The following is a 24,194-nucleotide window of genomic DNA, read 5'->3' on the forward strand; positions in this document are numbered from 1 at the left end:
TATGGGAAGCCTGCGCTGCAGGCGGGGCTTTACCTGCTGCACTACGGCGCCGGCTCCTCTCGTTGATATTTACAGCCTATCTTTCTCCCTCCCCATGGATGGCCTGGCTGAACCTTCCCCGGAAATGGGGGAAACGGCTCAGTTTCACCTTGGCCACCTGCTGTGTGGCCTTGTGAAATGACACTGCCTCTCTGGGTCAGGGAGAAACTGATGTTCCGGAGGTGGCCTTGGACTGCACAGGTCACGATGACCAAGAACGGCTCTGGCAGGCCCCGTGGGTAGCAGGAGAGCTCTGGACACTCCTTCCTGCCCCAGGTTTCTCCCAGCCGTGGCCATCTTGGTGCTCACTGTGGGCTCCTCACTCCCCTTCTGTGAGCCTTTCAACTCCCTTACGGGTGGGATGCTGGCCTCCGGGCCAGGAAAATTCCATCTCTGCTTTCCCACACTCCCTTAGGCAGAGCCCCTCATTCCTGGGACTCGTGACGCCCTTCATGGAAAGTCCCCAGGTCTTCCTCCTTTCACGCCATGCCTTGGGATGCCGTCTGCTCTGCCACCATCTCTTGGCAGAGGCACGTTTTGATGTGAAATGCAGATAGCAGGTGCATTAGCATTTTATTAGGGAACCTATGGGGGCAGCAGACGCATCAGTCTAGAGGTCCAGATCCAGGAGAAGGTGGGATCTAGCAGGCTCAGCCCTCCATGCAGAGCCAACTTGTGGACACAGCTGCCTCCTTGCTTTGTGTATACAAGAGGGCGTGGTGTCTCTGTCCCACCTTGTCCCCTGCCTTGGCTTCTACATCAGAGTGTCTCAGAAAGATTCCTTGTGGGTATGGCTTCTTGTTGCCATGGTTACCCTGCCCCTGAGTCACAAAGGTTGGAACTCTCAGAGGTAAGCCCCAGACGAGGCTCATGGACTCCAACATTTGTGGGAGGCTGGACCCCAGGCCTGCTCTTTGAGGGAGGGGGTGTGTGTGTGTGTGTCAATCTGTCTGGCCCAGGTGGTTGGCTGCTCACTGTGTTCTAGAAGATGGGGGTCTGTGTCCATTCTTTGGCGTCAGACGACCTGTTGAATCAAGGACTGCTCCGGAACATCAGTCACACCTGGTCCCTATGTCTCACCTCACCTGTCCCGGGGCACGGACAGGTAGATGGGGGAGGGGCCCTCTAAGACACTGGGGAAGCTGGGCTCAAGTGTACTTCCACCACTTGGGGATTTGGGGCTGAACTACCCTCTCTCTCTGAACTTCCACTTCCTCCTCTGCAAACAGAGAGGGCATCACGTCATCATGTTTCTTTCTGTATTGGTCAAAGGCCTGGCATCTCGGGGCTGCTGGGTCATCACCATCCTCACAGCAAAAAGCACGTCTTGAATGATGTCACCAACAGCCAATCAGAAAGCTTCTGGGCTATGGGGCCTACCTTACGTCGTGTGTCATCGGCCTTGTTGGGAGTCTGAGACTTTGAGTGACTGCCAGGTATAAAGGGGCATTGCATCCACTTGTAACAAAGGAGCCCTCCTTGCCCCAAAGGCCCAATGCCCGTGCCCAGTTCTGCTGCTTGAATTTCGTGGGAGCACCGGGATTTCCTGTTTGAGCTGAGGGGCACTGGCTCCATGTGCCACCTTGATGAGGTTTGGCCAAGGCCCCTGAACCAGTTTCTTCACCTGAGATGGGGAGAGAAGGCTGGGACAACCCAAATGAATGACAGAAACTCCTGGAACTTGCCCTCACCTAGTGTCACCGTCATGGAGGTAGCAGGGGAGCTGCCAGCTTGGCATTCCTTAATCCCCTGGCGGCTCCCAGAGGGATTATTGAGTCTTTGCTTTCTTGCTAGGGAAAACAGTGAGGACAAGAGATAATGTGACAATGCCTGGCACTCCACCAGCCATCAGCACGCTTCAGCATGGCCTATGAGCACATCAGCCAGACCACATGTCAAGTAGGCAACGTAGAATCCCCTTGTTAGTGTGAGCACAGATGGGTGACTACATGTGCATACGTAGGTTTGTTCATCGGTCAGGATGTTAGATGCCAAACCCGAGCCAGGGAGAGCTAACGGATCTTTACAAATAAACTCACTGAGCCTTTTTTCTATATATTTATGTATTTGTAATTTTTCTTTTATATCTGCATATAATTGTATTATACTTTTCATCTTTGCCTGCATATATCAGATTTTTAATAAGCATCCAATATTTTGTGGAAACTCAAAACCTTGCTCTGAATTCTTACCACACAACTACCACCTTATAGAAAAGCATCGAGTGATACTTCTATCATTCTGTCTCTCCTCTCCATCTCTATCACCTATCTTATCTATCTGTGTCATCTATCATCTATTCATCTATCTATCCATCCATGTACCCACCTACCCATCATCATCCAACTCCCTCCCTTCTTCCCTCCCTCCCTCCCTCCCTCCCTCCTTCCCTCCCCTCCCCTCCCCTTCCCTTCCCTCCCCTCCCCATCATCTATCTCTGTCTCTCTTTCCTTGGCTCCCAGGAACCTAACTCCTTCTATTGAGCCCCTCCCTAACCCCGCCTCATTTTCCTCTGCCATGGGGCTACAGTGGGTGTATGTTTTGCCCTAAACAGGTTTGACATGCAGCTGGCCCAGGCCCTGGGTGAGTCCGTGTTTGAGAAGAGCCTCCGGGAGAAGGTGACCCAGGAGAACACCAGTGTCCGGTGGGAGCTGGGCCAGCTCCAGCAGCAGCTGCAGGTAGGTGGTGAAGTGAGCGCTCTAGGCTCTTGGATGCTGGATTGAGTGCCGTCATGTACCTACTGCAGGTGGTGTCAAGAAGAGAACCCTGGGCAGGTGTTCTGGTCTGCCAGGTGGCTGGAGTCACAGGTCCCAGCGTGTCTTAAGAAAACAAACAGCGGCTGGCAGGTTGACCATTAGATCCCCTTAGCTTAGTATCATGATCTTGCTCCAGGCACCTGCACAGGTTCCGAGTAGCTGCCAGGGAGGTGTAACTGGCTCAGCAGAGAAGGACTGAGCTACAGTGCTGTCCAGGAACAGTGCCCTGCCCCTGCCGGCTCCAGCACAGAGGGATTTTATTCAGATGTGATGTGGGCACCTCCCTTGGCTTCTCCTTATCCTTCCATGGCTCCCTATCACCCCGAGAAGAACCCTTGCCTGCCATCCAGCAGCCTCGGGATCTAGCACCCACTTCTTGGACCCTGGGGTTGACTTTCTAACGTGGGAGAGTAATCACTGGATGCTTTGCTCACATGTTCCAGCGTCTCCATTGCCACTTTGGCGAGTGCACCGGGAAGCTTTAGTGTTGTGCCCTCTCCCACCCCCACACACCTTGCACGTGGGGCAAGCACCTATGGGTGCTCAAGGGGCCACGTCCTTGCTCTCCCACAGTCCCATTCCCGTGCCTGTCCCATGAGGTGGTGGGAGGGGCTGGGAGGCCGAGGTGTGAAGGCTCACATTTGTTCCAAGTATACCAATGCCACTCCCACAGCCTGCGGAGATGTCCCTGCTGGGGAGGGGGGCGGGCTCCTGGGACTCCCAGCCTCCGCCCTCTCTGTCTCTGTAGAAAAAGGAGCAGGAAGCCTCGCAGCTGAAGCAGGAGGTGGAGATCCTGCAGGACCAGAAACGGGAGCTGCTGGGGTCCTCCTCCATGGGAGAAGATTGTGTCGCTGCCTTGAAGGAGAGGCTCTGGAAGCTGGAATCCAGCGCCCTTGAGCAACAGAAAATCCAGGGCCAGCAGGAAAGCACCATCAAGCAGCTGGAGCAGGTAGGAGGCTCAGCCCCACGCTGGCTCCAATGTGATGCCATTCACTTAGGACACGGTGCCTCACTTAGTTGCGTCTCATCCTTCGGTGGTTCCCTAGTGCTCAACAGAACCTCTCGACTCTTAACTCTGCCATTCAGGTTTTTCATGGCCCTAGCCCTCTCCTGGCCTTCTGCAAGGTCCAGGGTCACCTCCTCAGGGAAGCCTGCCTTGATCACCTTGCACCCGAACTCCACTCCACGTTCATTCTCCAGGTCTTTGGCTGTTGTATTTTCCTCTGTGACACCTGCATATTATACATAGTGCTGTTTAGAAATTGCCTGATGCCTTTTTCCTTCATTAGGATATAAGCTTCAGGAAATTAGTTTTGTGTTACTTTTTTTTTTTTTTTCGGCAGTCTTGCTTATCAGTGCATCACCAAAGCATAGAATGAGCTCAGGTATATAGCTGGTGTTTAAAGTTGCCTGCCGACCACCTGATCATGTACTGAGCACTCTGCATGTTGGACTCAACTGTATACTCCTCCCTCGTAGCCCCCTTATGACTCCTCATAGGTGGAGAGATCTTCTTAGTATTAACCCCACTTTATAGATGGGAAGTTGAGGCTGAAAGGCTGATGAGGTTTGGAACCTGTATCATGTGACCTGCTGGTGCCTTGAATGCCTGCTACGTGCACGGCCCCGGGCACAGCCTCGAGGCCGATTGGAAACCTAAAGTAACCAAGGACCTAAGGCAGTGGGGTCCAGTATTCCAGTGCCTGAATTCTTAATGAAAGCATTATTGGACTGCTTGTTGATTTACACTTGTCTACTTCACCCCATAAAGAATTGGATGTCCTGGTAAGACATGTGCACAGTAACATAGTACAATTACAAGTCAAACAATCCAAGCCAGAAAAATACTTATTAACATACACCCAAAGGAGCAAGTGGGAACGATGAATTAATATGCAGATATGCAAATCACAGGCTCTTACACACATCACAGTTTTAGTTTTAAAATTCCTGGTGTCCAGAGAGAAAAAGGAAAGGTGTTACGTGCCTTTTCTTATTCCTAAGAAAAAAATCAAACCAGATTTTCAAAAGGGGAATGAGGTCATTTCTGATGTTTAGCTTTAAAAAGCAATCTCTCCTGTGGAATTTCACGTGAGTGTTTTGTTTTGCTTTTTGTTCTTAAAGATGTATTTATTTATTTGAAAGGCAGAGTGACACAGAGAGAAGGAGACACAAAGAGAGATCTTCCACCTGCTGGTTCACTTCCCAGATGCCTGCAACAGCCAGGGCTGGGCCAGGCGGAAGCCAGGAGCCTGGAACTCCATCCAGGTCTCATATGGGGTAACAGGAACCCAAATACTTGGTCCACCACCCGGTGCCTCATAGGCTTATTAGTAGAGAGCCGGATCAGAGGCATGGAGGGGCCAGGACTCAGACCAGGCAGTCAGATATGGGATGCAGGGCCCCACGTGGCAGCTTAGCCCGCTGCTCCCCAGTGCCTACCTAGCATGTTCTGTTTTGTTTAAGATGGGGAGCCCCCTGTGCAACAAAGTGTGGCCAGGGAGCATGAGTATTTAAAGCAGGTGAGCTCTGAGCAGCCCTGTTGAAGCGAGGGTGGGGTGGGTGAGCCAGGATGCCAACCTTGGCTTCTCCTTCCTCCCTTTCCATGAAGATGGAGCCCCCTGAGTACAGGGGTGGTGTATGTGGAGGGCAGGAGCTGGGGAGTCTTGTGCTCATGAGGGGGCTCATTTCTTTGTCAGTCAGCCCATTTTCTTCCCTTTTCTTTGTAAAAAAAAGAGACTTATTTATTTATTTATTTATTTAAGAGGCAGAGCTACAGACAGGGAGAGACAGAGAAAGGTCTTCCATCGGCTGGTTTACTCCCCAAAGGGCTGCAACAGCTAGAGCTGGGCCAATCCAAAGCTAGGAGTCAGGAGCTTCTTCTGGGTCTCCCACATGGATGTAGGGGCCCAAAGACTTGGCCCATCTCCCACTGTTTTCCCAGGTGCATCAGCAGAGAGCTGGATCTGGAAGTAGAGCAGCTGGGACTCAAACCAGCGCCCTATGGGATGCCGGCACTGCAGGCAGAGGATTTACCCCCATGCCACAGTGTCAGCTCCTCCCATGAGCTATTTTTGAAGTCCTTCTTGTAACCTTAGGCAAGCTTGAGTCTTTCCTTTTTTTTTTAAGATTTTATTTATTTGACAGGTAGAATTACAAACAGTGAGAGAGAGAGAGAGAGACAGAGAGAAAGGTTTTCCATCCGCTGGTTCACCCCCCAAATGGCCACTATGGCTGGAGCTACACTGATCCGAAGCCAGGAGCCAGGTGCTTCTTCCTGTCTCCCATGTGGGTGCAGGGCCCAAGTACTTGGACCATCCTCCACTGCCCTCCCAGGCCACAGCAGAGAGCTGGACTGGAAGAGGACCAACCTGGACTAGAACCCAGTGCCCTTATGGGATGCTGGCGCTGCAGGTGGAGGATTAACCAAGAGAGCCATGGTGCCAGCCCCTCGAGTCTTTTCTAGACTTCAGCCTCCTCGCCAGTGTGATGAGGTTGAGATATGGGGGAGCTGCCCATCCCTTGCCTTCCCCGCAGTGAGTCCTTGGGGAAAGCATCGTTGTTGGTAGAGGTCACCGAGGGACAGGAGACCTGACACAAGGTCAAGGAGCAGCCCAGTGTTCTTTAAAGGGGGCTGTCCAGGACCACGAGTGCAGTGAGCACTGGGGAAAACTGCGTTAACCCTGCAAGGAACCCCCAGCGATGACTCAGGGCTTGGGAAGTGTCCCACTGAGACCAGATGGCAGGGACAGGGAAGTCACTGCTGCTCCTTGAATTCCATGATCAGCTGACACGGGGGAGAGGCTGACTCCACGTCCACCCTCAGCTTCAGCCGTAGCCTCAGGCTGAACCGGACCCTTGCAGACATCTCATAGATATTTATTGATTCGAATACACAGCACATTCCCCAGGGAACTTTACGTGAACTCCGGTGAGCTTGACATAAAATGGTTTTGCAGATGTCATAGTGTCCAAGAGGCTGGGGGAAAAAGTGAGAATGAAATATCATATTTACTTGCTTGGGCTTTTCGTTTTGGATTATCTTCCCATAACCCTTGTTGTTTTAAAGGAGAGAAGGAAGGAAGTTGACATTTAAAGCGAGCCTGCTTTATGCCAGGAGCTGCAACAGGGTCTCTGATGTGCGTGAGCCTTTTTTACTCTTCACAGTCTTACACAACAGGAAATATTTTCAGCATTTCAGAAGACCAAGCTTGTTTTTTTTTTTTTTTTCTCCGCTCAGTTTTCACCTTGGGGACATCAGTTCTGAGCTTCCGGAAGCCTAGTGGGAGGCAATGTGGCAGTGCTGTGGTTTCCACTCACTTGTAGTCTTACTCTGCGTGGTTTCATTTCCCTGTGGGCAACAGGAATCCAAAAGTACTAAACGGAAAATTCCAGAAATAAACACTCTATAAGCTCTAAATCTTGTGCTGTTCTGAGTCACGGGATGAAGTCCCCAGCCATCCCGCTCTGTCCCACGTGGGGCTTGAACGCCCATGTGTCCATGCTGTGTGTGCTGCCCTCCCATTAACCACCCAGAGCCCTCCTGGTTCTCAGGTTGGCCGTCAGGGTATCAGGGTGCCTGTGTACAAGCAGCCCTTATTTTGGTTAATAACAGACCCCAAAGTATAAGAGCAGTAATGCAAAGAAGGCAACAGGGCATGAACATGGATGGACAGGTTTGTTCTAGGGTTACCTGGCGATACTGCAGTGCATACAGGAAATCATATACCCAAGAATTCTATATACATATATAGGGGTTGGCACTGTCCATGGTTTCAGGTACCTACTGGGGTCTTGGAAAGGATTATCTATGGATAAAGGGGCACCGCGTTAGTGTTAGCGCTCAGAACATTGTGTTATGTTTTTTTTTTTTTTTTTGGACAGGCAGAGTGGACAGTGAGAAAAAGAGAGACAGAGAGAAAGGTCTTCCTTTTGCCATTGGTTCACCCTCCAATGGCTGCCGCAGCTGGCGCACTGCGCCAATCTGAAGCCAGGAGCCAGGTACTTCTCCTGGTCTCCCATGGGGTGCAGGGCCCAAGCACTTGGGCCATCCTCCACTGCACTCCCTGGCCACAGCAGAGAGCTGGCCTGGAAGAGGGGCAACCGGGACAGAATCCGGTGCCCCGACCGGGACTAGAACCCGGTGTGCTGGCGCCGCAGGCGGGGGATTAGCCTAGTGAGCCGCGGCACCGGCCAGAACGTTGTGTTTTCTTCGATGTCTTTCATCTGCTGGGCTCCGAATCCTGCCCCATGGAGCAGCAGTGTGAGAGAAACGAGAGTGAAAGCTTCGTAGTTTAGGTCGCTGAGCTCTGTTCTCTGGAGAATTGATGGGAAAGATCTGGAGTGGAGCCCCGGCATTGAAATGCTTTCTAAAGGAAGGAAGTCGTGGTGTGCCCTGGAGTGTGGGAAGCAGAGGCCTGTGCCAATTATGCAGAGCAGGAAAGAGAAATCTTGCACTGGAGCCCATGACTGTTGCCTCCCATTCTAGAACCTTCTGTCCAAGCTCACCCCAGGTGAGCTGTGCGCAGCTCTCTCGTGCCGCAGATGTGTGTGGGGGACTGTGGTTTGCAAAAGCAGCTCCTTTCTGGCACCGTAGGTCTTCACTGTGTCCAGCTGACGGTGAGGGAGGGGACAGTCTTGCAGGGACTGGGCTCTGTGGTTTGTGTGGGTCGTCTTATTTAATTTGCATAGTAGCATTCCAGGATGCTACTGCATTTCTACAGAGAAAGGAAATTAGAGGGAAAGTGAATTGTATGTCATTTCCCTCTTCATATCTTCATAAACTTTGTCCAACTATCCACTCACCTGTGCACACATCTGCAAAACCATTGCTGATACCTGTTTGAGGCATGACATACTTATTTGAGCTTGAGTGTTGAGAAGGATTCTGAGGTTGCATCCAAACTCAGTCAGAGAATGTGACTGATCAGTGATATCTGTTATAGCCGTCAGGAAGGATACAGGCAGTGTTTGGGCTATGTGTCTACCACTTCTGGCCTTCCAGGGTGTCCAGGGAGAAACCTGACTCTCACTCATTCATTCCCAAACTGACAAGTGCGGTAGGAATGCTAAGGGTGTCAGGGAGGGCCCGCGGAGTCGGAGTGGGTCACCCTCATGTGCTGTCCTTGCCTCCCGCCAGCTCCGCCAGCAGTTTGAGCTGGAGATCGAGCGGATGCAGCAGATGTATCAGAAGGACCGTGAGGACAAGGAGGAGGAGCTGGAGGACGTCCGTCAGTCCTGCCAGAAGCGGGTATGTGCACAGGGAGCGCAACTGGGCCGGGGTCTGCTGGGCCCAACCTGGGCGCCCTAGGTCTGGGGTCAGGCTCTTTCTGCAACCATCTGATGGCTTCGAAGGGTTCAGGAACAGAAGTACCTGCCCTAAATATGTTTCTGGAACTGTCTAGAAATCCCTGGAACTGTCTCTGGAGGTCTCCCATCCACTGGTTCACTCCCCAAATGGCCACAATGGTCAGAGCTGGGCTGATCCAAAGCCAGGAGCCAGAAGTCTCTTCCGGTCTCCCATGTGGGTGCAGGGGCCCAAGGGCTTGGGCCATCTTCTACTGCTTTCCCAGGCCATAGCAGAGAGCTGGATGGGACGTGGAGCAGCCGAGACTCAAACTGGTGCCCATATGGGATGCCATGGCTGCAGGTGGTGGCTTTACTCACTATGCCACAGTGCTGGCCCCACCACCCGCCCTGGACAGATTTATACAGCAGATGCTAGCATGGGCTTCACATTCTAGTGACTTCTCTGTCCAGTCTCTCTCTCACCATGGCAGGAAATCGATTGTGAGTGACTTAGGGGGAAACACCATGGCTCCCCGGGGTGGCCGACACGGCTGGGGCCGGGAGACAGGACACTCATTCCTCTCGGCACCCGCTGATGGAAACATCTGCACTTTGGCTCTTCCCCGAGACTCAATTTGCCCAATTCATGAAGCTGTGTCAGCAGCAACAGCAGGTGGAGGTGGAGATTAGAGGAGATAAAATTACACGAGGGGGTCTTCAAAAAGTGCCTGGAAATTGAGCTAAAAATCAAGTTATTTTGGTGTTCAAACTGTTGAGGGCCAGGCATAGTTTTTTTTTTTTTTTTTCCCGCAATATCCTCTGCCTTTGTGAAGACAAAGAGAGAGAAGCTGGTGGAGACACACAGCACAGCCACAGCCGGGTGTTCCCTCCAGGAGGGGGTCTTCTATAGGGCGTGTGCATCTGAGAAATCAGAGCCAGCTGTAACTTAACATGTTGCTTACATGCAAATGCCTTAAGGCAGCTTTGGCTGTAGAGCACAGTGTCCGAGACCAAGTGGCTTAAGCAAAACGCCTGTGTGTCTCACCTTTCTGGAGGCTGGGGGTCTGAGGTTGAAGGTGCAGACAGGCAGATGCAGTGTCTGCTGCGGGCTCTCTTCCAGGCTGAGTAGACGGCCACCTGCCTCCCCACATGGTGGGGAGAGAGAGAGAGAGAGAGAGAGAGAGAGAGAGAGAAAGATCTCAAATTCTTTGGTGTCTCTTCCTACAAGGGCACCGATGTGTCCTGGGAACCCCACCTTTATGACCTCATACGAACCTGCTTACCTCCCAAAGATCCCAACCTGCAAAAACCATCATGCTGGGAGTTAGGGTTTCGATATATGCATTTGTAGGTAGGGGAGGGGGTGCAGATACACAGCCCTAACAGCAAAGCATCTCCGATGCAGTCTGCAGCATTGTGCATGTGATAAGGAGGTGGGTGCAGCGTGATAGGTTGGCTACGGTGTGGTGCAGGGATTTAAAACATCCGAGTGCCAAGACTTGGGATGATTCAAGCCGTGGCCGGGGCTATAGGAGGGAGTGATCCATTCTGCTGGAGAACTTGACGGTCCATGGCAAGGGGCTCCCCATAACTGTCCAGCTCTCTCCGTCGGTGTCCAGCTCCCAAGCTTTTAGGCTCCCAGGTTCTCCATCAGAGACATCCCCCTCCCACTCACCAAGTCAGCCTTCACGGAGCAGAGGCACACACGTGTGAGCTCCACATCCCCCTCTCCCCCCTCCCGGGGGCCCCTGCCTCGTGGGATGCATCCAGATGGAGTTCACTCACCGTATGTGTGCATCTGCCCTGTGTGTGCCCACAGCTGCGTCAGCTGGAAATGCAACTGGAGCAAGAGTATGAGGAGAAGCAGATGGCCCTCCACGAGAAGCAGGATCTGGAAGGCTTGATCGGAACCCTCTGTGAGCAGGTGAGATGGAGACACTGACTGACATTCGGGAGGACAGCTCCCCACCTCTGGAGCCGGAGTCCCAGGGAGAGCCCCTGGAAGGAAACCGTCCCCTGGCATTCAAGGGAAGCCAAGAGTGGGCCTTTGTGCTGGTCTCTCCCTGCGTCCTGAGTGCCCTCCTCTCTACCACCTCTGCCCATACTCATGGGCTCCTCAGAGCAGACCTGCAGGTGCCTGAAACCAGGGTTCTTGGAAGACCCTGTGAGAATGAACAGGTGCCATAGATGAGGTTTTCTTTCCTTCAACAGCTGTTGGGGTAAGAGCCGGGACAGTCATTGCTCTAGCAGGGTCACTGTGAAGGTACTCACAGCTGGACTCATGAAAACAAAATTGGGTTGTCAGGATCACAGTCAAACACAGCATTAAGCCCTGGCTGGGCCACTCAGGTCCCACATGGCTTTGAGTGAGCCAGGGATCTGCCTTAAGCTCTTGGAGAACAGAGCCTTGCATGGTGATTGCTGTCAGCATGCGCAGGGGTTGTCAGCCTCGGCACTGTGGACATTGTGAGCAGGGTCACTCTTGGTGGTGGGGACTGTCCTGTGCCTACCTGCTCAGTGACAGCCACACTGCCCCCTAGCTCCAGCGATTAGAATTGTCGCCAGATAATGGCGCAGTGCCTCCTGGGGACAAAATCAGCCGTCTCCTCTATGGAGATCTACCACTGTAGGGATAGCAGCCGGCAGAGCCCAGAGTTTCTGATTGCAGAATTGGGTGGAATTGCTCCTCCACCCTCCTACTAAACAGTCCTCCCCTCTCTGTGCTGCTGCTACTTATAGCCCCAACATGGGAGAGAAACTGGGCTTCTACAATTTCTTTTGTAGTCTCATGGGGTGGGGGATGTGTTTTAGTGCCTTTGCCTGGTGTGACTCAGTGTCTGGTTACGAGGAATAGTCTTGCTATGAAAATCCTTCCCCGAAGTCATTGACTTTATTCATTGGTTCCCATTCAGGTGGTCACTGGGGGCAGCCACATGGGACAAAACAGGTATTCATTATGGATTTAAAAGAAAATACATTGGGGTGGGCAAAAGTTTAGACTAGAGGTTAAGACACAGGTCAAGGTGCCTACATCCCACATCGAGTGCATGGGTTAGAGTCCTGGTCCCAGCTCCTGACTCCAGATGTCTGCTAATGTGGACCCAGGGAGGCAGCAGGTGATGGCTCAAGTAACGGGGCCCTTTCCACCCATGTAGGAGACCCAGATGGAGTTCTTTTCCAGGTGAGCAATCGTGACCATTAGTTCATCGCCACTAAGGCAGCTTTCTTTAGCATCAATGCAAGAGAGAACAGCCCAGTCTCAAGATTCCAGGGGTGGTTGTCGGGAACCACAGGGGGAAGGCTGGACTCCATTCAGCATGGCCCATTTGAGTGAACAAAGCAGGTGACCCAGTAAAGCAAGACTTTTATGAATAATGTGAGAAGTTTTACACGTGAAGGGAACTTTGCATGGATAAAATACCAACTTTGTAATAGTCACCAAACTGGAAGCTTTTAATAAATGATCCCATCTGAGGGTTTTTGAATGTTTTTGTTTAAGATCTTTGCCAATCCTGTGGAAAAGCAGAACAAATAATGGGATGGATGTTTTTGCTCATGGCACCCACGGTTCACACAGATGAACTTTTCACCATATTTGACTCAGATGTTTGTAAGGAAACACTTCACAAAGAGTTGGTGGCCTTTTGGTGGTTCTTCTTTGTCACACTCCCTTCTCTCCTTTCCTTGTTCTTCCTGCCCTTTGCAGGGAAAGCCATTAATTAGCTTGAGGGTGGAGAGTATTAATTCCAATGTGCATGCATCTGAACCTGAACCGTGTACGGGACACACGACTGCACTGTGCTCTCCACCCCTTACCACACTGTGATTTTGAAATTCATCCATGGTAACAAGTGCTGCACTGGTTTATTCCTTGTAATTGCTTCATGGTGTGAATTTTAAATCTCATTGTTCTATTGGTGGATATTTAGTTGTTTCCACTCCAAGGTACAAAACTGCCCTGCACGTTCTTGCATGGATCTCCCCGTGCACACAGGCAAGAATCTCTCCAGGGTGTGCACCTGAAAAGGGGCATTGCTGGCTCCTGGAAAGGTGCAATGTTGGAATTATTCCATACTGCCCCAGTCATCTCCTGAGTGATTATGGCAGCTTTTACAGTCACCAGCTGTGTCTGAGGTTTGGCCTTCCATATCCTCAAGGACATGTGGCGGGGACAGATCCCCCCTGTCGCCCCTAACCCCCCACCAGGCATTGGGTGTCAGGTGGTACTGCTCATTGCTGAGGAAGGTGTGCATTTTTTCATGTTTTTATTTTTTAGAAAGTTTAGAGGGAGGGAGGGAGGGAGGGAGGGAGGGAGGGAGGGAGGGAGAGGGCAGGCGCCCTCTCATCTACTGGTTCACTCCCCCAAAAGCCCAGGAACTGAGAACTCATCCCAGCTCTCCGACATGGGTGGCAGGAACCCAAATACTCAAACCATCACTGTTGTCTCCCAGGGTGCACATGAGCAGGAAACTGGAGTCAGAAGCCGAGGCGGGACTTAAACCCAAAGCCAAGCCCTCCGATACAGGATGCAGGCGCCCCGAGCGCTGTTGCCCTGCTGTGCCAATCACCCCACCTGCATTTTTCAGACGTTTACTGTGGTTTCTCTTACATAATTTGTCTGTTGTAGTCCTCGTTTTCTCCTTTGTTTGTGTTGCTCATTCAGATCCTTATGCCAGCCGATGGTGCGTTGTTGGCACTGTGCCTTCCAGGTATCTTCTGCACTGTGAATAATTATTTCTCTTTGTTCATTAATGTCCTTCACTTAATAAAAAGCACCTTAAAATAGTTCCATTAATCAGTTTTAATGATTTGTGCGTTTAGATCTTCAGATTATGTTCTTAACTAGAGTGCATAAGGATATTTCATTGTATTTCCCAAAAGTTTTAGCATTTGATTTTTTAAATATTTTTAGGTATACATCTAAATTTTATTTGGGTGTATAGTGTTACAAAGTAGGAATTCACTTTTCTTTTAAATATTTATTTTATTTATTTGAAAGAGTTTCACAGAGAGAGAAGGAGAGGCGCAGAGAGAGAGAGAGAGGTCTTCCATCTGCTGGTTCACTCCCCAATTGGCCACAACAGCCGGAGCCCATATGGGATGCCGGCACTGTAGGCAGTGGTTTTACCTGCTACACCACAGCGCCAGCCCCAGAGTTTACTTTTTCTGAAATGGATAACCTTTGTTTTCTTCCAGAAATACTTTCTCTACAATTTTCACATATGTGGGTGTATGTGTGGCTTCCATTCTGATTCATTGATTCGTCTATTCCTCCACCATACAACCTCTTTAAAATAATTTTGCTTATTTCAAAGGCAAAGAGATAGAGGGAGGGAGGACAGGATGGAGGAGAGAGACAGACAGATGGAGAGAGAGTGAGCTCCAGAGAGATCTTGCATCTGCTGGTTTACTCCCTATGTGCCAGCAACAGTCAGGGCTGTGTCTGGCTGAAGCTAGGAGCCAGGAATTCAATCCAGATCTCTCATGTGGGTGGCAGGAACCCAATTACTTGAGCCATCACCACAGCCTCCCAGGGTCTGCATTAGCAGGAAGCTGGGATTAAGAGCACAGACATCATTCAAGCCCAGGCACGCCACTGTGAGTGACATGGTCATCCCAGTGAGTGGTGTAACCCAATGCCAAGCTCCCACACAGACGTGTAGTCTTAATGGCTGGATTTTGATAACTTGTAAGACAGCTTACCTCACTTATCTTGCAAACTGCCTTGTCATCTTGATTGTCTGATCTTATGAAGATTCCGTAGCAAGGGACAGGCATTTGGTGCAGCCATTAAGACCCTTGTTGGGATGTCAGCATTCCTTTCTGGAGTGCCTGGGTGTGAGTCCTGGCTCCACTCCATTCCCAGTTCCAGCCTCCTGCTAATGTACTCCCCAGGACACAGCAAATGCTGCTAAAATAGCAGCCGCCCATGTGGGAGACCTGAATTGAATTCCACCTTGGGGACTAAAATGTGGATGGTAGCTCTTGGTGTCTCTGTCACTATGCCTCTCTCTCTGCCTCTCAATAAAATGAATAAATATCTTGATTCCTTTTTATTTTTTAAATAAGGCTTATTTATTTATTTGAAAGGCAGAGTTACAGAGAGAGGTAGGAAGAGACAGAGAGAGAGAGAGAGTTCTTCCATCCGCTGGCTCACTCCCCAATTGGCCACAATGGCCGGAGCTGGGCTGATCCGAAGCTAGGAGCCAGGATCTTCTTCCAGGTCTCCCACATGGGAGCAGGGGTCCAAGCACTGGGCCACCTTCCACTGCTTTCCCAGAAAATTGGGTCAGAAGTGGATCAGCAGAGACTTGAACCAGCGCCCATATGTGATGCAAGGTGGTGCTTTAACCCACTGTGCCACAGGGCTGGCCCCGTAAATAAATCTTTTTTAAAGATTTGGTAGTAGACACTGATTTGATTTCCGTTGGAAATGAGTTGATTTGTATGTAAAATCATTGATTTTTAAAAAAAATGTTGAAGCCTCATATTATTGCAAATGCCATCCATTTTCTTATGGTTTTCAAGTAATATTTTATTGTCTTTATCCATACCAGTCTTGAATTTTTTATTTTTAGATTGGTTTCTCATGAATCCGTAGCTGCCATGGCTTTTGTGACTGGCAGACTTTTCCGTTGCCTACAGTTTGGTTAGTCACCGGGGCCCAAGGGATGGCTATTGATCCTTCTTACTGAGTCTTTTCTGCTTTTTGTGTTTCAACTGCTGGTTCCTCTGGGTTTTCTACAATGACAATCTCATTAACATTTGAAAACAAAAATAGTTTTTCCTGGTGGACATAACCTGGGGCAACAAAGGGAGCTCAGAAATTTCAAAGAAAAAATTATGCATTCTGTCTCTGGCTTCTTTTCTGTACTTTGTTTTTGTGGCGTGGGGCTTCAGAAAGGACTGAATGGCAGAGGAGGTGGCTGGTGTCCCCTGTCCCTTCTCCCTACTGCTGAAGTTCTGTCCTGTACATATTTGCAGTACATGTTTTAGAAGTAACTTTTTTAAAGATTTATTTATTTATTTCAAAGTCAGAGTTTCACAGAGAGAAAAAGTGTCGCTCCCCCTCTTCGTGGAGGAACAACACAGGACCCTGCGCTGTTCTTTTGTCTGCTCGGCCCTTCCCGGGTTTGCTGCTGGTTCTTCCCGGGTTGGCTACCGACCCTTCCACCTCCGTGGAAGGGCGGTTCCCCCTAGCCACTTTCCCCACTTCCGCGGGGGAGCGGCACACCGCCGGCCGGCTCTCTCGGGGGCTGCACAGGTGTTCCCCTTAGATGTTCCTGGTGCATGCCGTCTCTCTCCTCCTTTATAGTCCTCCTCCGCCAATCCTAACTCGGCTGCCCACACGCCGAGTACGCTGCTCTCCTCCAATCAGGAGCAGGTCCTGCAGCTTGTCAAGTTGGTGAGAGGCAGCTGGGTAGAAGCTGTTGCCTCCTCTCCCAGCGCCATATTGTGGGAGAGCAGATGCATAGAATAAGTCTTAATTCGAGTAACTTAGTCTAGTCCGAGTTGCTCCCAGTTGCTCCCCACAAAAAAGAGAGGCAGAGAGAGAAAGAGAGAGGAGAGAGAGAGAGGTCTTCTATCCAGTAGTTTACTCCCCAGTTGGCTGCAACAGCCAGAGCTGTGCTGATCCAAAGCCAGGAGCCAGGAGCTTCTTCCGGGTCTCCCACGCGGGTGCAGGGGCCCAAGGACTTGGGCCATCTTCTACTGCTTTCCCAGGCCATAGCAGAGAGCTGGGTCAGAAGTGGAGCAGCTGGGACTAGAATCGGTGCCCATATGGGATGCCAGCACTGCAGGTGGGGGCTTTACCCACTACATCACAGCGCCAGCCCCTTGATAAGTAACTGTGACCTGGTTGAATCAGTCTTTTTCTACTTGCAGTTTTCTAATGTCTTAAAAACAATATTTGTTGAACATTATCTTATGTTTTTCTGAAGTTGTTGATAATCCTGACTTGTCCTATCAATATATTATAGAAGTATGTTTTATTTTAGATATTATAGTATATCTTTACTTATTTCCAGATAAAGCTTAGTTATATGCCTTTGAATATAAGTCTTGATTAGATTGCCAATATTTTATTCAATATTTTTGAAAGCACACTCATTAAATTGGCTTATAATTTTATTTTCTTTTATTGTCTTTGTCCAGTGTTGTACTAACCTCATAAAATGAATTTGAAACTGTTTCTGAGGTAATTTTTATGAAATTTGGATCATGTAGTTCTTGAGAAAATTGGATTCAATTTGTCCATAAGCTCATTTAGTTCTAGTTTTTTTTTGGTAGTAGTAAGGTAGGCATTTGATTGCTGTCTCAAAATTCTATAATCATTATTGGACACAAGTTCAGATATTCTCTTATTGACTGAATTGTGGTAATATATTCCTAAACATTTAATATTTCATGCAACTTTTCCAGTACATTGGTATAAGATTTCTATGGTTTCCAGAATTCAGTATTAGATTGTCTCTTTCTCAATGGTGACATTTAATTCTGAGGGGCTTTTGTTATTTTCCAATTAGTGAAACATCTATTAGTCCTCTCAAAGATCCACTTTTGTTCCATCATTTTCTTGGTTTGTGTCTACTAACAGCTGCTTTTACCTTTGCTTCTTTCTCTTCCTCCTTTTCCACTGGTTTACTCTTTGTTTCTTTTTTCTCTTTAGCTTTGATGCTGAAAATTAACTCACGGTCCCTGTTTCTTATCCCACGGACACATGGGTTTTTCCGTGTGTTAAAGATAAGCCGTTCCCTTGAGCCGCTGCTTCCGCGCCGTCCTCGCCTGCCCGGTGCTTGGTCGTGTCTCCCGTGCTTTCCCCCTCTACCTTGTCAGTTACTGATAAATTGGGTTTATCGCTTATTCATACTTAGGGTTACTTGGAATACTTCTTGGTGCTAACTTTTAATTTACTGGCATTTCGAGAGATAAGGTAGCTGACCATTATTTTTTTGAAATTATTGAGATCTTTCAGTTGTCCTAGTTCATGATCCAGTTTAATAAATTACTAAATAGAAAAGAATGCAGCTATCTGTGAGGCTTAGGATTCTATACATGGCAAATGGATCAAGATTGTCAGTTTTGTCATTTCAGTATGACATGCAGGTACAATAGCACAAATCATAAAAAGGTAACATACATAAATGTTTATAAGAATCATCTTTTTGTCCCCTTGATGTATAGATAGGAGTCTGGTTACATTCCTTTATCAATAGGGTTTTGCCAACAATTCTGTTACCATTTCTCTTTGCATGTTTCATGGTCGTATCTTTACATTTAAGTTTTGTATTGGTTTATTTTATTGGCAGGTTGTCCCATTGATCACTGTAGGTGTCTATCATTTATCCACAAACAATTTTTGCCTTATTTTATTTTGCTTGATTGCTTTTGATTAGCTCGTCTGCAAGATTTTCTCTTCCTTCATCTTTAGTCTTTCCAAATTGAGTGTGTGTGTGTGTGTGTGTGTGAGAGAGAGAGAGAGAGTGTTCATGTGCTGTCTTTTAAAATTTAATTTAATTTAATTTAATTTTTTGACAGGCAGAGTTAGACAGTGAGAGAGAGAGAGAGAGAGAGAGAGAGAGAGAGAGAAAGGTCTTCCTTTTTCCGTTGGTTCACCACCCCCAAGTGGCCGCTATGGCCAGTGCGTTGTTGCCAGCGTGCTGCGCCGATCCGAATCCAGGAGCCAGGTGCCTCCTCCTGGTCTCCCATGCAAGTGCAGGGCCCAAGGACCTGGGTCATCCTCCACTGCCCTCCCGGGCCACAGCAGAGAGCTGGACTGGAAGAGGCACAACCAGGACAGAATCCGGCGCCCCAACTGGGACTAGAATCCGGGGTGCCAGCGCCACAGGTGGAGGATTAGCCTAGTGAGCTGTGGCGCCGGCCTCATGTGCTGTCTTTAAGCAGCTAGATAACATCAACCCCATATTTTAGTCTCTAACTTTTCAAAAAGAATTTAATTCATTTATAATCGTTGTAATGACTGATAGATTTGCAATTCTGTCTGTTCTCTGGTTTTGGTTCAGGATTTCTTGGCTTGTGCTTTTTGCCGTCTCCATACATTGATGATGGTTCCTATATTCCCTTTGGTTTTGCTGGTTTGGAAGCTACAAACTGTGTTTCTCTTTTCATGGTTATCCATGAATTTTAAGATATTTTTAATTGTACCTTTTTTCTAGCATACTTCAGTTTTGGTAACAATGCTGTGGAATATATTTTACTATTTCTTTCCTGTAAATGAAAACATTAAGGCTCAGAACAGTCGAGCAGATTGCCTAGGATCGTATAGCCCAGTCCATGCCCCGGATGGATTGGGAATACAGCCTGTATCATTTGATGCTCCATAATTGAAAAAACATGGCTGGCGCCGCGGCTCACTAGGCTAATCCTCCGCCTTGTGGCACCAGCACACTGGGTTCTAGTCCCGGTGAGGGCGCCGGATTCTGTCCCGGTTGCCCCTCTTCCAGGCCAGCTCTCTGCTGTGGCCAGGGAGTGCAGTGGAGGATGGCCCAGGTGCTTGGGCCCTGCACCCCATGGGAGACCAGGAGAGGCACCTGGCTCCTGCCTTTGGATCAGCGCAGTGCACTGGCCATAGCGCGCTGGCCGCGGCGGCCATTGGAGGGTGAACCAACGGTAAAGGAAGACCTTTTTCTCTGTCTCTCTCTCTCACTGTCCACTCTGCCTGTCCAAAAAAAAAAAAAAAAAATAACACCACGCTGCATCCGAGTGCTAAAGGTCCAGTTAGGTAGAAGCATATCTTTGTGGACCATCTCAGTCCAGCTCTGCCACTGTGTGTGCGTGTGTGTGTGTGTCTGTGTGTGTGATTCTCAGCAGCACACGTTTCCTCTCCAGCCCTCCATATCCCCATTCAAAGAGTGACGTGAGTACCCTAACAGCAGGTGCAAATCTTATTCTCATAGAACTTGGAGAGTTCTTTGAACAACAGACATACAGCAATTGCTCTCAACAGTTCCCCTTTATGATAAATGATGGAACAATTGAGATTTGAATACAGCTTCCCACAACAACACTAAACATCATTTAGATTTATTGGTTAATTATTCACCATCTTTACCCAGGTCTGAATCTTTGTGCTGCAAATTGGGAGTTCATAGACATTTATTTCCCATTAACCTAATGTGGTTTTTATTTGCTGCCCTCCTCTCCTGTAGCCATTCATTAGGAAGGGGAGCACGGCTTAGTCCGGAATCTTGCTGTGAAGTCTGCTTGAGTCCTCTCTCTGCAGAGGACAGCATTTTCAGGGGCTCCCTGCCAGTGATGGTTGTAGAATCCGAGCCATTCTTGCATGCATGGTCAACGCCCACATCAAAGAATGTCCCTGATGCCAACTTGTCCCACGGGGAAAAACTAAAGAGCTTCGGGATGCATGCAGCCCAGAAGCTGATGCAAAACCAAGAACTGTGCAAAGCACGCTGCATGAGTGTAGTCAGAGTGAAAATCTGGCTTCTGGAGAAAGGAGCTCTGGGGTCAGGTTGCAGTTCCACTAGGTACTGTGGTGCAGTGGTTAGAGCCTAGGTGCCACTCATGAACTGCCTGGGTTCCAATCTCGGCAGAGCCACGTAGTAGCAGAAGGAGCAGGGACAGATTACTTGCTCATCTCTGTCAGTTTCATCAGCTGTGTCTTCAATGCCCCATGAGAGCATATACCTAAAAATCCTGGGTCACTTTGCTTGCTGTGGCTTTCACAGCGAGGGTCTTGCACCTTCATGTCAACCACCCAGAAGTGCGTGTGCCAGGCTGTTTCTCTCCTGTCTTTGCTCATCTAGTGCCTTGCCCTTGGGATCCTCTTCCTGTACCTCTCCTAGCTGGATGCAGCTGAATCCTACTTCCCAGTCCCACCCAAACCCAGTTTTTCCCAGTCTTCATCCCACCCTGAAGTTTTTCTAAAATGAAAGAAACCAACATAACATCCCAGTGCCGTGGTGCATTTTGCTAAAATCCCCTCTTTCCAGCCAGGAATGTGGGGCTCCTCTCCCAACTCGGTCGCTTTCTAGCTGGATGATCTGGGGACAAATTCTTTCCCTTCTGTAAGGTGCAGTTTCATCATCTGGATGATGGGATTCCTACTTGTGCACCCCCCCCCACACACACACAGAGTCATTGTGAGTAAGTGTATGAAAAGTTACTAAGTGTTCCCATAGTATAGGACTCCTAGAAAGCTGTCAATGAATGAAAGCTATTGCTACTTTCATAAAGGCAATAATAATAAATGTCTGTCTCGCAGAGATTGTCCCAGAAGTTAAACGTGTGACAAAGAACCTGGCATAAAGCCCAGCCCTCAGCTGTTCGGCAGGTGCGATAGATATATAGGTTTTAGACCGGCATTTCAGAATTACCAAGGCAGTACATCTGAGAGGAAAGAAGCTATATCCTAAGAACCAACTCATTTTCTCAAGGAATTCGAAGTCGGCAGTAGAGAAATAGTCATATGAAATCTAAAGGGGCATTCTAGGTCATCAGACAAAACTCATAATCCTTCCTATTTGTAAAGCACTTGACAGCATACACAGAGCTTTGTGATGCATTATCACGCCTGATCCTTGTCTTATCTCAACACAGAGGACAGGGATTTTTTTTAACTCTTTTGTAGCAGAAGAAACTCAGGTTCAGAGAGGTGATGTGATTCAGCTGAGCTTTGCGCAGCCAACAAATGGTTGAGTCAGGATTTAAAGACTGAGCCACCTCATTCTCAGTCCCTTGTCCTTTCTAGAATATTCTGGAACATTATGAACATTCCTGGAAATGGTTAGCATTTGGCATGAAGGCACAGGCTCCCGTGTGTGTGGAAACCACGTCTCTGTATTGAGGCGCCTGCACCCCACTTTCTTTAAACATCGCCATCAGGTGGATGGTGCCGTGTTCTTTTCTTTGGTCTTCTGAAGTGTCCAAGAAAGGGGCTGTTAGTGTCTGCTGGGGATGCTAATCCATGTTTTGTTTTTTTTTTAATTATTTCTTTACTTGAAAGGCAGAGTGACAGGGAGAGAAAAGGAAAAAGACAGAGCCAGAAAGATAGCGAAGGAGATCTTCCATCTGGCGGTCCATTCCCCAGATGCCTGCGCCAGCTGTGGCTGTAGCTGGCAAGGCAGCTACAGTCTGAGTCTGCAGATCTGAGTCTCCCACATGGGTGGCAGGGACCCAAATCCTTGGGCGAGCATCTGCTGCCTTGCAGCTGCAATAGCAGGAAGCTGAATCAGATGTCGGCTGAGTAGCTGAGACTTCAACAAGCACTCTGATGTGGAATGCAGGCATCCTGAACAGTGACTTAACCTCCTGTGTGCCATGATGCCCACCTCAACCCACTGTGCTTTAAACCTGTTTCTGGAGGACCCTGTGGGCTGCTGGGATCTCAGGCAGGGCCCCAGGGTGATTCTGCATTTCTTCTGCTTTGCCTCAACCTGTGTCCCTGCGTCGCTGGCCACTGGGGGTTGTCCACGCTTCTGGTGCCCTGTCCAGGATGCATCATGTTCGGGTTTCACTTAGAAACTGCTCCCTGCAAATTCAGCATTGCGGGGGGAGGAACGTGCTCCCCTCTGGGCAAGGCCCCTCTGCAGAAAATGATCTCATCCGCCTGTCAGTGGAGACAAGCACTCCAGAGACAGAAACGCTTCACTCAGGTCTTCAAAGGGAAGTCGGTTCCTATTTGCTGCGATGTAATACACACACAGAGAGAAGCAAACGTTTTAATTCCCTTTTCTATGAACTTGGACACACAGAGAAGTACACCGTGTCCCATGTATACAACTCTGCGAATTTTCATAGACTCACCAAACAACACCTAGGCCACCAGTGTTAACTACTCCCGAGAAATTCCCTCGCACGCCCTGTCCCATGACTTCCCGGCCCAGGGCTGAGCTGACTTCTAGCGGGTGAGGGACTCCTGTGGTGCAGAAGCTGTGTTGAGATGAGGCGGGGGTGTACCAGTGACGCTGACGCTGGCCCGGAAGATGGGGCAGAGTGGTGTTGGCCCCGTGAAGGTGGTAGAAACAGTCATCAGGGAGGCGCGCAGCTGTGCCTGTTCCCTGTGTCTGGCTTTGTACCTGACATGTGCTTTAATTTCCACAACAGCCCCATGTGGTTGGCGCCAGTTCCGTTTTGCAGACTTTTGGGAAGAGAAGGTTCTCGCCCAGGGTCACACGGTGTGAGAGGCAGGATTCAGATCCAGGGAGCTGGCTCTGGCGCACTGGGACCCTGGCCGCTGCTTTTTGCCTCCTGCGCTCACGGATCTCCCCTTGGCTTCCAGATCGGCCATCGAGACTTTGACGTGGAGAAGCGCCTTCGGCGGGACCTCAGGAGAACGCACGCACTGTTGTCGGATGTGCAGCTGCTTCTGGGGACCATGGAGGATGGCAAGACGTCGGTCAGCAAGGAGGAGCTGGAGAAAGTGCACAGCCAGGTGTGTGTCCGCGGGAGCTCTCGGCCCTTGTTGTGCGGGGCCATGACCTGGCCTGCAGCCGTTCACTGGCGAGGCTGGGAGGGCCGCACAGCAGGGGCAGGTGAGGAGGAGGGGTTTAGAAGGGGCCCAGGGGTCCTGTTGCCTTCTTCACAGCAGAGGCAGGATGTGTCTGGCTTGAGGGCTTGGGCAGATCAAGTTCCTGAGCCAGAATGGCTGAGTGCGGTGTGCCTGTGTGTGTATGCATGTGCATATGTGTGTGCATGTGGATGTATGTGCACACATGTACACACATGTACATGTATGTGCAGATGGGTATGTGCACACATGTGTGTGCACATGTACACATGTGTGTGCATTGTGTGGTGTGTATGTGCATGCATGAGTGTTTATATGGATGAGTGTGTGCACATGTGAGTGCATGTGTGTACATATATGTTGTTTGTGCATGTGTGTATATGTGTATGCACATGTATGGGTGTGTGTGTGCATGTATGAGTGTGTGTATGAGTATGTGTGTGTATATGGATGAGTATGTGTGCATGTGTGTGTGTGTGTGTGTGGTGAGATCATGATGGGTAGACATGAAACAAATAGTCATGTGCCACATGACACCCCCAAGAAAGGACAAGGACAGCATACATGACCGTGGTCCCTTGAGATGATCGCAGAGGTGACTTCCCGGCACCTACTGATGCGGGTGC

The 24,194-nt window shown here is 49.4% G+C and overlaps 1 protein-coding gene across 4 annotated transcripts in view; it reads left to right on the plus strand.

The window, feature by feature from the left end:
• Positions 1-24,194, plus strand: part of MYO18B (myosin XVIIIB) — a 245,008-nt gene that overhangs the window by 123,944 nt on the left and 96,870 nt on the right. For all 4 annotated transcript variants that reach the window (XM_070066045.1, XM_070066043.1, XM_070066042.1 and 1 more), the window contains exons 29-33: positions 2,594-2,717; positions 3,544-3,744; positions 8,935-9,045; positions 10,903-11,007; positions 23,341-23,493. In XM_070066045.1, the coding sequence (XP_069922146.1) occupies positions 2,594-2,717; positions 3,544-3,744; positions 8,935-9,045; positions 10,903-11,007; positions 23,341-23,493 (694 nt within the window). The remainder of the gene's footprint in view (positions 1-2,593; positions 2,718-3,543; positions 3,745-8,934; positions 9,046-10,902; positions 11,008-23,340; positions 23,494-24,194) is intronic.

Source organism: Oryctolagus cuniculus, chromosome 21 (genome assembly GCF_964237555.1).
Source record: "Oryctolagus cuniculus chromosome 21, mOryCun1.1, whole genome shotgun sequence".
Lineage (NCBI taxonomy): Eukaryota > Metazoa > Chordata > Mammalia > Lagomorpha > Leporidae > Oryctolagus > Oryctolagus cuniculus.